The 17,288-nt window shown below is 35.0% G+C and overlaps 1 protein-coding gene across 6 annotated transcripts in view; it reads right to left on the bottom strand.

The window, feature by feature from the left end:
- Window positions 1-10,391: 10,391 nt before the first annotated feature.
- LOC111060655 (trafficking kinesin-binding protein milt) overlaps window positions 10,392-17,288 on the bottom strand; it is a 151,810-nt gene continuing 144,913 nt past the window's right edge. For all 6 annotated transcript variants that reach the window (XM_039436810.1, XM_039436815.1, XM_039436809.1 and 3 more), the window contains 5 exons: window positions 16,807-17,020; window positions 14,968-15,242; window positions 13,682-13,906; window positions 12,135-12,375; window positions 10,392-10,981 (listed from right to left, as the gene is read on the bottom strand). In XM_039436810.1, coding sequence (XP_039292744.1) covers window positions 10,532-10,981; window positions 12,135-12,375; window positions 13,682-13,906; window positions 14,968-15,242; window positions 16,807-17,020 — 1,405 coding nt within the window. In that variant the 3' untranslated portion in view covers window positions 10,392-10,531. The remainder of the gene's footprint in view (window positions 10,982-12,134; window positions 12,376-13,681; window positions 13,907-14,967; window positions 15,243-16,806; window positions 17,021-17,288) is intronic.

Genomic DNA, 17,288 nt, shown 5'->3' with positions numbered 1-17,288 from the left:
TACTATCTCATATTAGGTATGCTATTTTAGTATGGGGTAATTCATCTCAACAAAATATGGACAGAGTGTTTAAGATTCAAAAGAAGGCACTCAGATGTATAGAGAAAGTGAATAGGTTAGACTCTTGTAGGCCTTTATTTAAAAAGCTTGGTCTATTAACTGTGCCATCTTTGTATGTATATGAAGTTGTAATGCATGTGAAAACGAGTGGTGTGATCCAGAATTCAGATGTTCATGAGTATAATACGCGAAACAGAGCAGATTATCATATAATGGGTCACAATAGTAGGTTATTTGAACAAAAACCAGATTATATTGGTAGGAAATTTTATAACAAGCTACCTCAAATCTTGAAAAGTAATGATGATTTGAAGATTTTCAAAAAACAAATGAAAAAATATTTAGTTGATAGAGCTTTTTATAGTGTACAAGAATTCCTTTCAAACCTAAACTAGGTTGAACTACTTAGTGTTAGAATTATTATGTAATAACATGACTTGTCTTATACTCCATGACTGGAGTCTTTAGGACGTAAAAAAAAAAATAAAAAAAAAATAAAAAAAAAATCTTGAATAAAGCTATCTATTTGAATTTATTGCAGACCGTTGCGAAGCACGGTATGCACATATTCATAATATAATTTTCATTTATTACAATAAGTAGTACAAAAATTTGTGGGAATGATCAACCGGCCCATGCCTAGAACTTAAATTTGAATTGTCTCTATTTTGAAATGAAAGGAGAAAGGTAGAGTGTTTAGAGTTTTACAAAACAAAATAAATTGCAACATTTAAAGCACATTTGCGTCATTGTTTTAATGAGCGAATTTCAACTTTACAAATAACATAATTATGTACAATAAATTTGATAAATCGATATAATCTACAATAAATGAACTAATCAATTTATTTGAGTATTTGTTTAATGATTTTAATTGAGAATGCGAGTTTCTAATATTGATAAACCATTATTGCGAGTTTCTGATGTAAATTAACTACCGTATTTCTAATTTCAATTTAATTCAAAATCATCGAGATATACGAAAACTCCCTGATTTTTCACCCTTATTCTATAATGCAAATTATTACAGTTACATGACTGTAATCAGTTATAACTAGTAAATCAAGTTGTAGTTATACAGTAAGTTTTCATATTATGTAGGTTTACTACTAACGGTTCCAAAAATACAGGCATCATATTGTCTATTTTAAAAATATATTTATGTATCTTATGAAGGGCAAGTTACAATCAAAACTTGCAAACTTTCAGAAAGTTAGTAACCAACTTTTTTCTCACAAAATACAGCCTATCCCACTCAATACTTTTTGACCAAAGTATTAGAAAAGTATCATTCTTCTATCACAAAATAATTATTAAAAATTCAATATGAGTTTTACATGAATACCATAATACCAATTAAATTTCTTGAAACGGTTGGATTTGTAAATTTTGTTAAACCCCCATTAATGAACCGCTAGGTACTCAATACCTTCTGACCAAATACCATTCATTTATCAAAAAATAAAGGTACTGTAGTGATATATTTGAAGAATGTAAAAATTGCTTATTCAAGAATTGAAAATGAAAAACAAAATATTCTTAAAGGATTAACTAAGAGAAAGGTGATTAAAACGTAAATAAATGATTGTTTAAAGAAAGAAAAAATGTATTTGAAACTGAAAACTTTGAGTTTTACATCGGTTTTTGGTAAAATATAGAGATTTTCATAAGTTTCACAAAATAGTACAATTATGATGATAGTTGTCAGTTATTTGAGAAATTTCACGAATTTAGTACAACGTTTACATAAAAAGTTGAGTGATTGTTTCAGTACATGATTCTGAGAAATCACAGCCACCTAAAGCAATTAAAAACGAAAATCCGATTAAAAATTATAATTATACACAGTAATAATTACCATAGTTATACCCAGTTATCACAATACAAACAACAATTACATCAGTAATACTAGAAACAAAATAACTGCCAAATAATAGAACCAAATTTTATGAATAAATTAAAGCACCTTCTTAGAATCATCTTTTTTGTTCCTCAAAATCAAACATAAAACATTTAAATTAGCATTTTCAGTTCAAGTAATTCTCTACATGTACTCCTACAGAATTCTTACATTATTTACATAGGCTACTATAACTATAATAACAATATTTTACAGCTATTTTATCTATCTACATCGAAAATATATAATATATAGTTTGAGTGATAATGACTCAATTGCATTTATTATTTGCATTAACAATAATTGCTGTTTAATATTGCAGCTTGAGTAGTCACCGAAATAGATAACTGATCAATGCCATAGTAGATGAATGAAATATTTAGATCTATTCTAATAAAGGATTCTATTCTAATAATAATAATAACACTATTGTACAACGTAACTGCATAATGTCTAATTATGGAGAAAAATTCTTAATCCAAAATAATATTAGGGGATAAGTTAAGTTAAAAGTTGACTTAATAATTGAATTGATTTTAAAAATGATGTGTGAATAATATTTTCGAATATGTCGTGACAATCATTTTTTGCTGATAGGTACGACTAAGGCGTTCCATCCTTGAGTCTGCCAGCGGTTACCTGGTCCTGGGTTCGAATCCCGCACGTAAGCATGGAGGTTTGATCATCTCATCAAACCACCAAGCACTTTCCATTACCCACGCACAAGCTAGGAAACTATTGTGGGCATCATCCGTAATAGAAGAAAAAAGTAATAAACGGTTAAAACCTTTAGTTTCTGTAATTAAAAAATAAATCAGGTTTGAGCCACTCAAAGAAACTTTCCACTAAGTAAAGTTTCAAGAGATTAATCAAACAAATTTGAGACAGTTTTTATGTTTTCTTCGCTCACAAGATTTATATTAAATTCTATCTTGAACAATAAAATATAAATTCTATCTTGAACAAAAAATATATTCTCACTTCAAGTTATCTAGTCAATGCAGAATAAGTACACCTTACAAGTATTCAAGTAACCTTAAGTAACTATACTAAACAGTACCGTATGGCTGTATAGCTTTTAAACATTACTTCAATGCATTGTATTTCAACTACTCTGTGTTCTTGAATATTTGTTCAATATTATTTAATGAATACCTACCATGAATAAAAATTAATTTCGTTCCAAGGGTGAAAAGTGCTTCTTTAGTATTAAGTTCCAGGGAATGAGAAGTAAGTACTTTAGACATTAGGTGGAGGAAAAATTAATTGAATTGTTAAATATGTTCAAAAGTCTTCTTCATCAAACGCTACTAATAATCAATTATTAAACAAAAACTTTTTCAAAATTTTATTTTCATTGTTACGGTTACAAAATGTTTATGTATTGATAGTGCGTTAATAAAAAACCAAAAGAATAGGTCTGAAATAGAGTATCCGGAATTTCAACATAAATAATAGAATAAAACAAATAAATGAATAAAACTAGGCGTCAAATATGCAAACCGTAGAAACCAATAAAAAAACATGAAAGAGTGAATAGACTAATTTAAATTCGTTAAAATGAAAAACTGAGACGGATTCACAATTAACTTGAGGTAAACATTTAAAAACTAAGAAAACATTAAATTTATGAAAATAAGTTTGAAAAATTATAGCCAACTTGAATATAACATTTTAAGGATGATTAGAAACTTACATTTATAACCTTCGTTGGGACTATGTCAAGGAAAAATATGAACACAATAGATCAGGGGATGCTTTAAAACCGACAAAAATGTTTTGATGAAAAGAGAGAATGGTTTTGGAGTAAATGAATGACATAAATACAATTATATGGAGAGTAATTAAAACACTGTCAAAATCTTCTTTATAATAATGACAAGAACAATAAATAGAATACGATTCAAATGATGATATAGATACATAAAAACTTGAAGAGGTTATTACAAAACTGATTCTGAATACATATAAGGCACAATGAGAATTATGAGTAGAATAACTTACAGTTGCAGAATATTTATAATAATTTATTTAATAATCACATTCCACTAACAAATAGCTACAAAATAATTCAATAATAGATCTGGCGTTTAATCAGTATCTTCTATCATTGTTCGGTGACTCTCTTTTTATTTTTCCTGTCTATCTTCTCAAGTTAATTTGTTCTACACAAAGCTGCAATCTAAAGCTATTATCAATCGTCAATCTAGGCCTCATAATGTAGTCTAATCATTTGTCTCGACCACAGATAATGGAGTATTAAACCACAGATCTAGTGCCGGTTGCACAAAAGCCGGTTATAATCGTGATTAATTCCACGAGAACCAGTCAGAGAAGCGGTCTTATCAAAAAGGCCATCTCCGATTGATTCTTGTGAAATTAATCACGGTTAAAATTTATCCGGCTTCTGTGCAACCGGGCACTAGAGTATTCAACCACAGATCTAGAGTATTAATACTAATTTACCTCTGAAAATGATGAAATATCGTATGAGTATTAATACCGCTTTAGCTGTGCTCTAGTATTATTCACACACAGAATTAACACGTTGTGATGAGATAGTTAGTATTATTCATAAAATATAAGAGTATTAATACTCCTTCATCTGAGTCAAGACAGGTGTCAATTCGGTAATCTACAACCCATAAGTACGTCTAGTAAGAGTCAAATAGATTGGCAGCAAAGAGTCTATAATTTATTACGTTATCTAGTCTATGCTCCGCGCCCTTCCAAATAATATAGTTTCACTAAAGTAGAGCTTTCCTTCATGAATCTTTTCCCTCCTTATTGATCAATAATATAGTGTCATTAAACATTTCGTTCGTGCGTGTTCGTTCGTTCTTAATTAAACATTCAATGATAGAATGCAGCAACCGATACTTGGCAAAATTTTATTTCAGAGTTAGAAACTTGAATCTTTTCCCTCCTTATTGATCAATAATTAAACATTTAATGATGATAGAATACATCATCCGATACTTGGCAAAAATTTATTTCAAAGTTAGAAACTTTAAAGCGAGAAATTCTCATCAATTTACATTGCTAAGAAAATCCAACTAATATTCAAATTGATCTAAACTTTGTTTATTACTATATTATTGATCCCCAGTCGTCGTTAAATCGCATCGTTACAACCGCATTGTAATTTCCTCGGTCCTCCATATTTTGTAAACCCTCAAAGTTACCCCGCGTTGTTCCCTAATCCATCAATGATAATAATATAAATCCTGATAGTATATCAAACCAATTGTATAACTAGAATCACAGCCATCCACTATAGAAAGTGGTTGTAAAAGAAAATTGTCAACTCTCCCGTTCTATCATTTCTAAATATTTTATAACGTGAATCTCACAATAAACGGTTTGGTTGTATTGAGGGATCTCTCACTAGAGAGAGTCAAATCTGCAAAACCAAAGAAACCAAAAAAAAAAAAAAAAGATTGACGCTGAATCCCCACATTTTAGTGACAGTGAAAGTATACAGTGAAAATAAAATTCCCATGCGTTATAATTGGAGTATTCACACCCAGCGCGGTCGAGCGAGTATGAATAGTCCCATTAGAGCATATAGGAATGATATTATCACTGAACCGAGTACGTTCACTTTCACTAAAGCAGCGTAAAGCAGATACTTGTAGTGATTGCTGATGGCCCGTTTTCTGCAGATCTCTAACTTGGCTACTTGACTCTAAAAAGCTTGAAAGGCTAGGTATCGACGTAGTAACTAACAACAATTTAGGCAAAAATCACCCCATTTGTGAATAGTGTCCCCTTCAGTCGCAACCGTTTTCCGAGGAAGAGATGCACACTACAGAAGATGTTGTAAGGACGATTCAGCCGGTTGCCAGAATCGAAGCTGACGGAATGATGTTGCGGAAAAGGCTCCCTGAGCTTCCGGTAAACCGGTCTAAGCGATATTCCGCACAAAGGCAGCGATCGCTGCCAGAGACAAATATGACTTACAGTCCGCCAGTGTCCCCCAACCGCACCACCGTTCTATCACCAGAATCACACGCACCGCCTCCCACAAATCAACCGCCGGCAGACAGATGGTATCCACCGGCACCTCGTCGCGGTAATAGAAAATCCGCCTCCAAAAAATTCCTTATCAGAGATGAACCTACTTGGAATCTAGATAAGACAATGTCTGGATACCAAGCTTTGAGAAAATGAACCTTTTGAAGTCTGGAGAAGAAGTGTGGTAAGTAAAGAAATAACTTCAAGAACTTTTTGTGTAGTTGAGAAGTTGATATTGTGGTAATTATTCATATTGAATGAAAAAGACTAAGAAATTGTCAAAAAAACACTGATTTCTTGAAAAAAATCAGTGGTTTTTTGACAATTTCTTAGTCTTTTTCATTCAATAACTTCAAGAAATTCACCAGTTTTTAAAATTTAAATTCGCTATGCTGTCTGAACACACTCTATATTCTTTTGAATTGGAACTTATAATATCGGCTCTCGATTGATATAGCTCACCCTTTCAATATCATTATATTTTTCCTTTTCATCAGTAATTTCTCAATCAGTCACTCCATTTGCAGATTCCCTGAGGGTGGAAGGCTAAGAGCTAAGATCATTGTACTTTTCATAGTCTCTCAGTCAACTAAAACGATCAAAATAATCCATTAACTAAAATGTCTCTTTCTAATCGTTCTGAACTCTGAAAAATATATAAATTATAAAAATGTATATAATTTTCAAGAATAATTTACTGAGACACAATGGAAAGTACAATGATCTGGGCTCTGAGCCTTCCACCATTGGGGAATCTCAAAATTGTGTACGAATTATCATTTAAGTTACGCAAGTAGCATAACCTTTAGACAGTGTATTCCAAATTAAGGTTTGAAGCAGTTTTGGTCAAATGCCTGTTGGTTTTACCTGAATTGTATTTGCATATAAATAAATAAATAATAATCTTCAAATGGAGTGACTGATTGAGAAATTACTGATGAAAAGGGAAAATATAATGATATTGAAAGGGTAAGCTATATCAATTGAGAGCCGATGTTGGAAGTTCCAATTCAAAATAATCAAAGAGTGCACAGAGAGCATAAAGAATTTAAATTTCAAAAAATGGTGAGTTTAAAAACGTAGCCTAATACTTTCTATGTTTCTTAAACTTGATACTTATATAAATATTATCTAATTTTCTAAAATGGCAAAAATAGTGCATTTTGTAACTTGTTCATGAAAACTAAGTAATCACTTGTAATAAATACAATTCACTGGTCGTCATCATATTCATGGAAAAAATGTATTTAAAAGTCGGAAAGTTAGCGGCGGAAAGGGTGGAAACGCATAGGCATAAGAGGCAGATAATCTGTTACCGCGACGAGGTGCCGGTGGATACCATCTGTCTGCCGGCGGTTGATTTGTGGGAGGCGGTGCGTGTGATTCTGGTGATAGAACGGTGGGGCGGTTGGGGACACTGGCGGACTATGAGTCATATTTGTCTCTGGCAGCGATCGCTGCCTCGGTGCGGAATATCTCTTAGACCGGTTTACCGGCAACTCAGGGGGCCTTTTCCGCAACTTCATTTCGTCAGCTTCGATTATGGCAACCGGCTGAATCATCCTTGCAACATCTTCTGTAGTGTGCATCTCTTCCTCGGAAAACAGTTGCGACTGAAGATGACAATATTCAGAAATGGCGTTATTTTTGCCTAAATTGTTGTTAGATAATAAGTAGATACCTAGCCTTTCAAACTTTCAGAGTCAAGTAGCCAAGCTACAGATTTGCAAAAAAACGGGCCATCAACAACCATAACATGCATCTGTTTTACGCTGCTTTAGTCCAAAACTAACTAACTAATCTACTAAATATTACACCGATTTACTCTCCAGTACTATACAATTACTCAATATTGCGGTCAAGTTGACTCAGTTATCCAAATTTAACCCTAAAATAGTTTGACGATAAATATTCATCTTGTTTACAAGCGATTGTGGAAAAGCTGGATTCCAACATATCAGTGAAAGTGAACGTACTCGGTTCAGTGATAATATTATTCCTATATGTTATAATGGGACTATTCAAACTCGCTCGACCGCGCTGGGTGTGAATAGTCCAATTATAACTCATGGGAATTATATCCTTACTGAGCCGGCCACTGATAGGTCAGGATTCAGCTTTAATCTGTTCTGGTCTCCAATACAACCAAACCGTCTATTGTCAGATTCGCGTTATAATGATAGGGCGGCAGAGTTGACAATTTCCTTCACAACCACTTTCTATACAGTAGATGGCTGTGATTTCAGTTATTCCGTTGTATCTGATATCAGGATTATTTATATTATTATTATTGGATTAGGGAAGTACAAGTTTGTGAATCACCACCATAAACAACGTATTGATAAATTTGAATAATTGGTTGTATTTATTTCCTTAGCAAAATCGGCCCGGGCCATTGATGGGCGTGCTCGCTTAGGGGTGGAGGTCAAGCGGATTTTGTTGGCGGGTCTGCGGGGGTAGCGTGTGGTTGGCGCTTGGAACTGGTCTGGTGGGCTGTGTGAATGATTATATTAATAATTCCTTTTTTTACTATTGTTTCTTGAATTATTCAATTGATTTTTTTAGTCTAAATGCAGATTGACTGTTTTGATCCAACTATGTTTCTACCGGGCAATCAAAAAGTCTCTCCGCAGTACCTGCGTTTTGTTTTAGCTGAAGATTGTGTTCTGTTTAGAAACCCGTTCGAAAAGTTACTCCCACTTCCCCCCCCCCACTCTACAGCAATGAATGAACACGTAAATTCAATAAATTAAAACCTTGCTATTGTTATACTCTTGTTTTTGAGTGATTGAGTGTTTTAGGTTATTATAGTTCACTGCGGAGGAGCTTCTTGATCACCCTGTATTTTGTAGCGATATTATTTAATGTATTTTCATTTATAAATCAAGTTACACTGTATTTTTTATTCAATTGCATTTGTTATGTTGAGGTTGAATGGTAGAGAGGACTTAAAAGTCCTAACTCCGCCTAATAAAGAATTTTTTTCATTTTCATTCTCAATACCAATTGATGAGAATTTTCAACTTTCAAGTTTCCAACTTTGAAATAAATGTTTGCCATATAATATAATTGACGACCCCTGATTTTTATATTTTTTAAGAGATGACTTCGTGTTTCTATGAACAATTACAAAATGCACTATCTTTACCATTTTAGAAAATTAGTAGAATAGATAAAATTTATATAAGTATAAAATATTTCTTCACTTACCTCACTCCATCACCTGACTTCCAAAGGATAATCTTTTCAAAGCTTGGTATCCAGACATTGTCTTGTCTAGAATCAAAGTAGAATCATTTCTGATACGGAATTTTTCTTTCAAATACTGCTCTATATCTGCGATAACGTTGAACGATTCAAGACTGATCAAGTTTTTTTTGAAAATTTTAGAGAATTAGTAACGTAAACAATATTTATATGAGTATCAATTAATTTCTTTACTTACCGCACTTCATCAACCGACTTTAAAATGCTTATATTTTCAAAGCTTAGTATCCACACATTGTCTTGTCTCTATTCCAAGTAGATATCATCTCTGATTAGAAATGTTTCTTTAAATTTATCAACTTTACAAGATGTATATTATTTACGATCAAAGTTCAATTTACTGCTTATGATTTCCCAATGATCTCATTAAACCTTTCATAATCCATAAATCAATTCCAGACTAAACCAGAGAATCATCCATTATTGAACAGTGTCTATTACAACATTAAACTGCAGATTCTGTCAAAATTTACCTTTATCGAATCACACTTCCCCATTTTCCCAATTCAAACGTTTTTTCATCTTTATAATTGACTGAATCGTAGATAATTATTATGAATATTTGATATTATTAATTTCAAAAGCATAGGAGATAGACCTAGCCCTGTTGCCAAAATAATTGAACCATACTACCCGTTCACACAACATCTTCCCCTAAATATTGATTATGCTCAATCTATAATATTACTCATCAAGAATTTCTATTGCAGTAACTTCAAATCACTAATCAAGTTGTTCTATTGCATTAACACGACCTAAAATTGAGCATACAAATATCCTTCATATACTGCCAACTTACTTGAAATTTACTGGTCGTCCAGAATTAATTAGGTACTTTTGATGGATAGTTCCCAAGTATAGTGAAATTCACTTCAATCTGTCATCATTTATCATAAGTAACATTAATGCCTCCCATCTAATCAATAATGACAGTCTGAAAGTCAACCCCACCTCAGTCGTTTACACCTTTTAATGTTAATCGATAATATTCGATACATCGATATATTAATATATCGATAATATTCGATACATCGATATATTAAAATATCGATATATCGATAATATTCGATACATCGATATATTAATATATCGATATTAATCGATTATATTATTCATCAAGGAGTTCTATTGCAGTAAATCAACCTGAAACTGAGCATACATAATATATTCTTCATATACTGCCAACTTACTTGAATCTTATTAGTCGTTCACAATTAATTACCTTTTATGGATGATAATTACTCAATCAATAACTCATTACTCAACAACACTACCTGACTATTGCTATTAGAGTAGACCTCCTTTACGGCCGAACAGCATAGAACTAAGCGTACCCAGCGACGTCTGCTGAGGTTGACGATCCTGCTGCTGGGAGGGTCCGGGTGCCCCCCTAACTTTGCCCAAATCGGGCCGGGTTGGACCCCCCCTGACCGTGCCCAAATCGGGCCGCGTTCGCAGTTTACGGCCGTTGAGGGGCGTTTGACCGCCGCTGTTAAGGGGGCTAGCACCCCTCAGCCGGGCCTGTAGCACGCTGGTACCCGGTCGACCGGGAACCCCCATTCCCGTTGTGATGACGTCATCGACTAGGGGGGGAACCCGGGAGGGTTGGCTGCGTTCGGTGAGCACACCCTGTAGCTGAGCGGGGGTTGAGGAGGTGGAGGAGGAGGCAGAGGAGGCCGGAGACATGATGGTTTCAAGGCCGATCCGTTCTAGGGTTTCGACTAGGCCGATGTTCGTCTGTCGAAAGAAAACAATAAATTAATTATCATCATCATCATCATCCATCATTGACTACGCTTATAAACATAAAGCCTGTTCCGGTGTCCAACGCTTCCTCGGTCTTCCGACGTCTCTTTTCCCATCCAACTGCAACTTCCAAGCTTGTAAAGGAAAACGCGTTGGTTTATTCTTTTTCTTCTTCTTCTTCTTCTTCTTCTCTTCTTCTTCTTCTTCTTCTTGTAGTGGGTGACATAAGACGCAGGTGATTTGTCCACTTCAACCTGTGTTTTTTTATATGATGTCTGTTAGTGGTTGCACATTGCACTTACTTCGGATTGTTTCATTTCTTATGTGGTCTCGTCTCGAGTATCCTTGAATGCTGCGCGGAAACCTCATTTCTGATGCCTGAATTCGTGAGTCATCATTCTTGGTCTTTGTCCATACCTCACTACCGTATGTCATTAAAGGGATAGCCATCCTATAGAACTTAATCTCTGTTTCTTTTCTGGCCTTACCCTTTAATGTTCGGCGAATAAATTAATTATCTTTTTTTTGTGTAGTTGAGAAGTTGATATTGTGGTAATTATTCATATTGAATGAAAAAGACTAAGAAATTGTCAAAAAACCACTGATTTATTGATAATTAGAAAGACCGGTTTCGGTTATTACAACATTGTCAATCTTGTATTTAGTTTTAGTTTATCAGAGATTGACAATGGTGTAATAACCGAAACCGGCCTTTCTAATTATCAATAAAAAAATTATCAAAAATCAGTGGTTTTTTGACAATTTCTTAGTCTTTTTCATTCAATTCATAATATTTTATATAGCCTAATTGTTTTTTGTTCTTTTGTATAGCCTACATCTTAATGGAAATAAAAATTATTATTATTATATTATTATTATTTAATATTCATGGAGAGCAATAACATGGCGGAGACTCCAGGAAGCGACAGTCCCCAAACGCCGACCCCACCTGAGTGGGAAGAGGCTGAGAGTATCTTCTATCATTGTTTAGCTCGATATAATTTTCCTGACAAACCAATTTGCTAAATCTATATGCTATAAAACATTTTGTGAGTGAGACTCATACGCCAAAACCTGAAACTAGAATTCACTTTATTCATGAATGCCAACAATAAAATAAATGAGAATTAAAAGTTCATCTCACCTTCTTATTCTGACAAACAAGCGCTCTAGTCCTCTCTCGGCTACGACGCTGATGATGCCTCTCCTGCTGCCGAGAATTGTGCGTGCCAACCAGAGTTCTGCGCAACAGTTCTGCGCCGCTACTCATGAGGAAGCCGGGCAGGCCGAGGGGGGACGAGTAGCCGCCGCCTGGGGCGGTGACCCCGCCCCCGGGCGAGGGAGACCGCGAACGGTCCGGGCTGGAAGGTGGTGAATGGTCTGGGCTGCAAACACAAACACCAAATCGTATTAATGTGCAACTAAAACTATCATTAAATTTTTGTGTAGTTGAGAAGTTGATATTGTGGTAATTATTCATATTGAATGAAAAAGACTAAGAAATTGTCAAAAACCACAGATTTATTGATACTTAGAAAGACCGGTTTCGGTTATTACACCATTGTCATTACACCGGTTATTCCATTGTTATTACACCATGGTTATTACACCGGTCTCTCCAAGTATCAATAAATCTGTGGTTTTTGACAATTTTTTAGTCTTTTTCATTCACTATCATTAAATATTGATAGATAATAAAAAGTAAAAACATAGGTTCCTTAACATTATTCTCCTTGTGAAGAGTGCACTCGAGTATTCTATTCTGTCTATTCATTTACCATTCATTCTCTATTTAACCAGATCTTATAGGCAGGCTTTGATCTTCCTGTTTTCGAATTCAAATTCTCTAAAATATAATATAATATTGTCAATTGAATTTCTCAATCTTTTGTTACATTTATCAGTTAGTTTCAACTAAAGTTTATTAAACGAAGTTTCAGGGTGCGATCACATTGAATGTCTGTAAGTTTACTTGTACAATAATTATGTATATAAGTTAAAAATCTAATTAATCTCACAGTTTTCTTCTTCATACATAGTTTTATTTTGCATCATACTCCTTTATGTAGTTGTTTTTATACATTCCACATTGACTGACAAATGACAACTGTTTTTATCTCATTTTCCCATTTGCAGGTTGGACTGTACCTTCAAGATTGAAGTTTAATCCAAAAGTCAAACATGCTCAACATCTACAAAACTTGGAGGAGGGTCTTCATTGGTATGATGGATTCAAGTTTCTGTTCTTGAAACTTGAATCCAAGTTTTTAAATTACTGTTGAATGAAAAAGACTAAGAAATTGTCAAAAACCACAGATTTATTGATACTTAGAAAGACCGGTTTCGGTTATTACACCATTGTCAATCTCTGATAAACAGTCTGATAAACGGAGTTTATCAGAGACTGACAATAACCGAAACCGGTCTTTCTAAGTATCAATAAATCTGTGGTTTTTGTCAACTTCTTAGTCTTTTTCATTCAATATGAATAATTACTACAATATCAAATTCTCAACTACACAAAAAAATTTTAAATTACATTAATTTTATACAAAACTTGACCAATTTAAACGCCCATTTAGAGTTTTTCAGAGAAATCATACCAATTTGACTGTATCTGAAGTGATCGCTAAGAAAATCGTTAATTGCGGCCACAGCTGTGATTCTGTATAATAAGGCTATTAGCCTTACCTGTTAGCCGGTGTGGCGGTGGGCGAATAGACAGGTGACCCGAGGGTGGAGGGCGTGGCCGCCTTGATGCCTCGCTCGTTGAGCATCTTGGCGAGGCCGAGGGCGGTGGAGAACGTCGACGTCGAGTTGCGACGCGAGCGACTGCTGATGGGCGTCGCGACGGCACTAGACACGCGGCTCGAGACGCGGCTAGACATCGCTGAGCACATTTGGCTGCCGACAATACTGCAAAAAAGACAAACATAGATTTATTATTACCATTGAAAATAAAGGATTGATAAGTGGTGAGAGTGCGGATGGTATTAAGTTGAACCGTTCTTAGATCTTTCCATTTACATCTAATATCACAGTTAACAAAATTTTCTTCTTATTTCTTCCTCTTCATCCTGTTTTTCTTTTTCTTCTTCTTCTTCGAGCGAAACGTCCTCTTGTTTTGAGTTAATGGTCATTGTAAGTGCTGCCACCTACCGACTACTATGTCAAACAGCTTTGACCAATCACAAGCGAGAACGAGACACCCATTCTCGATTCTGATTGGTTGACTTTGTAGTCTGCATAATGTAGACGCCATTTTGTGGGTGCACCTAGATGTTCCAAATAATAAACTGTCCAGTTGTTTGATTGTCAAATTTTGTACTCTCCATAAACATATCCTGTCTTCTTTTTTTTCTTCTCCTTCATCCTCTTTTTGTAATATTTTACATTTCATCTTCTTCTATGCACAAAACTAGTCATTATTATCATAGCCACCTCTAATACAAGGCCGCGGCCTACGATATTGCAACGTCGCAATGTAGGCCTACAATACATGATTGGTGAAAAAGATCAGCTGGTATTTTTTAAAATCTTTTTAAATCTTATGTTCTTTTAAAATCTTTTTATATGTCCACATCAACAGCTGGTATTTTTAAAAATATTTTTCACCAATCATGTATTAGATTCAAGGCCTACACTGCGACGTTGCAATATCGTAGGCCGCGGCCTTGTATTGGAGGTGGCTATGTTATTATGAATATTGGGAACGGTTTGCAGCTGATTCTTAGTTTTCTAAATTTCATACAGTTAAATTTTCCTAAAGTGAGATCCATCTTTTATAATGTCAGTGTAAATCATGGGACATTAATTGTACATTATTTGACCCGTTAGCAATGTGATACTGGTAGTCTCTCATGGTGTGCCGTCTCTCATATTATGTTCTTACTAGGAGAATCTCCAGGATTCTTCTAGAGGAGAATCTTACTATAGCAGATTTATCTGCCAAGTAAGAAGTTTGAAGTACCCGTTACCTGGGTGTAACACTGGTGCAATCATCCGGATGCATGACAGTCGAGTTGGTCCACGTTGTGATGTGATGACTGCCCTGAAAGCTCTTGCCCGGGTGCACCACTTCCTCATCCTCCTCCACATCGTCGAGCGAGTACGTCTGCAGGCCGAGTGCTTCGAGGCCGGTGCCCCCCTGCACGCGCACCCCCGGGTTGTCGTCGAGCAGACCCCCCAAACTGGGCGTGGCCAGTTGGCTCCAGTGATGCAGTGTGAGTGAGCCTTCCAGCGGTTTCACGATCTGTGGACAGACACACACACAAAACATTAAAACAACTGTAATAAGTTATAACATAGAGAAAATATAGCATAAGAAGATATGCATGGTATAGGGCATTTATGTCCAAAATGTTCACTGTTAATTCAACCCAATGTTAGTCCAAGTAGTTCTTCTCGTGAAGCTATGAGACGATGGTAGTCTGTCATACTGTGCCGTTCTTACACTCTCACACGGCCAAACGTTTATGTTCCAAATTTCATGCCAATCTTTTTTATATATTGCAGATGATGCCCACATCAACTTTTTGCTTGTGCGTGGGTAATGTAAAGTTTTTTGGGGTACTAAACTAAATTTGTGATACTGTAGCCACTGAACTGTTTCAAAACATCAGGAAATTGACAAACTGAAAACTTGAATTACTAAAGTTACCAACCTGAAGCTGATTCGTGATCAACTGAGATCTCGACAAAGTGGATATCATCCAATAGTGAGATCCACGTTATAAAGTTAGTGAGTGTTCATTCATTCATTCATTCGTTCGTTCGTTCGTTCGTTCATTCATTCGTTCATTCGTTCGTTCGTTCGTTCATTAGTTAGTATAGAACTGGATGACACCCATACAATTACCAATTCTTGTCAGTACAGTAGGATCTATATTTTCCTATCTATGAATATTCTATTACATCAAGTAATGTATACAGATGGAAATAAATTGGAAATTGCATTTATTCAAATGCTAATTAATGAATAATTATTATTAAACGAATTTCCAATTCTAATTAATAATTATTCATTAAATTAGCATTTGAATAAATGCAATTTCCAATTTATTTCCATCTGTAGACTGACTGGCCGCTATGGCTTTGTATAAAATGAGCGCTGCTATCCAGAGATTGTCAGTTTGGTGTAAGGGTAAACATTCCTGACCGGCAATTAGGAGATACTGGGTTCGATTCCCGGGCTGACAAATAATTTTTGTATAGTAGCGCTCATCGAATTTCCACCTAGCTGTTTACCTAGACTGAAGTCTAGGTAACCTAGACTAGTTTAACCTAAACTGAAGATGACACTGAAGATTTAACACCATACGTTGTTTCATTGATTGATTACCCTGTTGTCAATATTTGCAGTAGCAGAAGTCTTCGGGGGTGATTTACAGCATTTAATTGGAAATTCGTTTAATAATAATTATTAATTTATTTATGTTTTATTGCATCAACTTGCCAGTTTTCATCTAAACAAATTAGGATTTTCAGTTTTCAACCTTCCAACAAACACAAAACATTTAGTGCAAAATTCAAACTATTCAGTACAGTAGAACATGGATCGATAATTGCATACTTTTGAATATTCTATTACATCAATATTAATTTGTCTTCTGATACTGTTTTGGTGAGATATAGTGATATTTATCCATAATGAAACACTAGAATATTGTATAATAATATCACGACTTTATTGAAAAGTTACATACATGTTTCAACGCCTACGGTATCATCTTCAAAGATGTCACTAAAAATGACACCATAAACTGAAGATGACACTGAAGATTTAACACCATATGATTGATTGATGTGTGAAATACCTTTAACTTGTCAGGCATCTTCCATGACATCTGACTGATGCTGCCTGTGGACATGATGGAGTCCGGTGTTCTAATGTCACCACTGTCACCCGCCACCAGATCTGAGCCCAGGGCGGCCCGTCGCGCCTGAATGGCCGAGGGCGTCAACCGGCGCAGAGCCGCCTCCAAATCGGTGCAGGCTGGCGTGCCGCCTCGTGTGGCCCGCGAACCGGTCCTGGGAACAAGACAAAATTGAAAAAATTCAACAGATGTCGATTGATATAGTAAGGTTCAAATACTATATTATTTTCTTACATTTGCACAAGCTGTTTGTTTATTTTGTTCTTTTCTTGTTTGTGGAAATGAATATATTATTATTTTAATATAGTATGTAACATCTACGTCCAAGGTTTAACATCTAGATTTATTTATGAAGATACGGTCGCATTCATTTGTTGCCTCGACCTAAACCTCCTCGCCTCAGCTTCTCCACAGAGCTGATT

The sequence above is a fragment of the Nilaparvata lugens genome, chromosome 10, assembly GCF_014356525.2.
Source record: "Nilaparvata lugens isolate BPH chromosome 10, ASM1435652v1, whole genome shotgun sequence".
Taxonomy (NCBI): domain Eukaryota; kingdom Metazoa; phylum Arthropoda; class Insecta; order Hemiptera; family Delphacidae; genus Nilaparvata; species Nilaparvata lugens.
The sequence above is the reverse complement of the archived record's forward strand: the minus strand, read 5'-3'. Positions and strand labels throughout refer to the sequence as shown.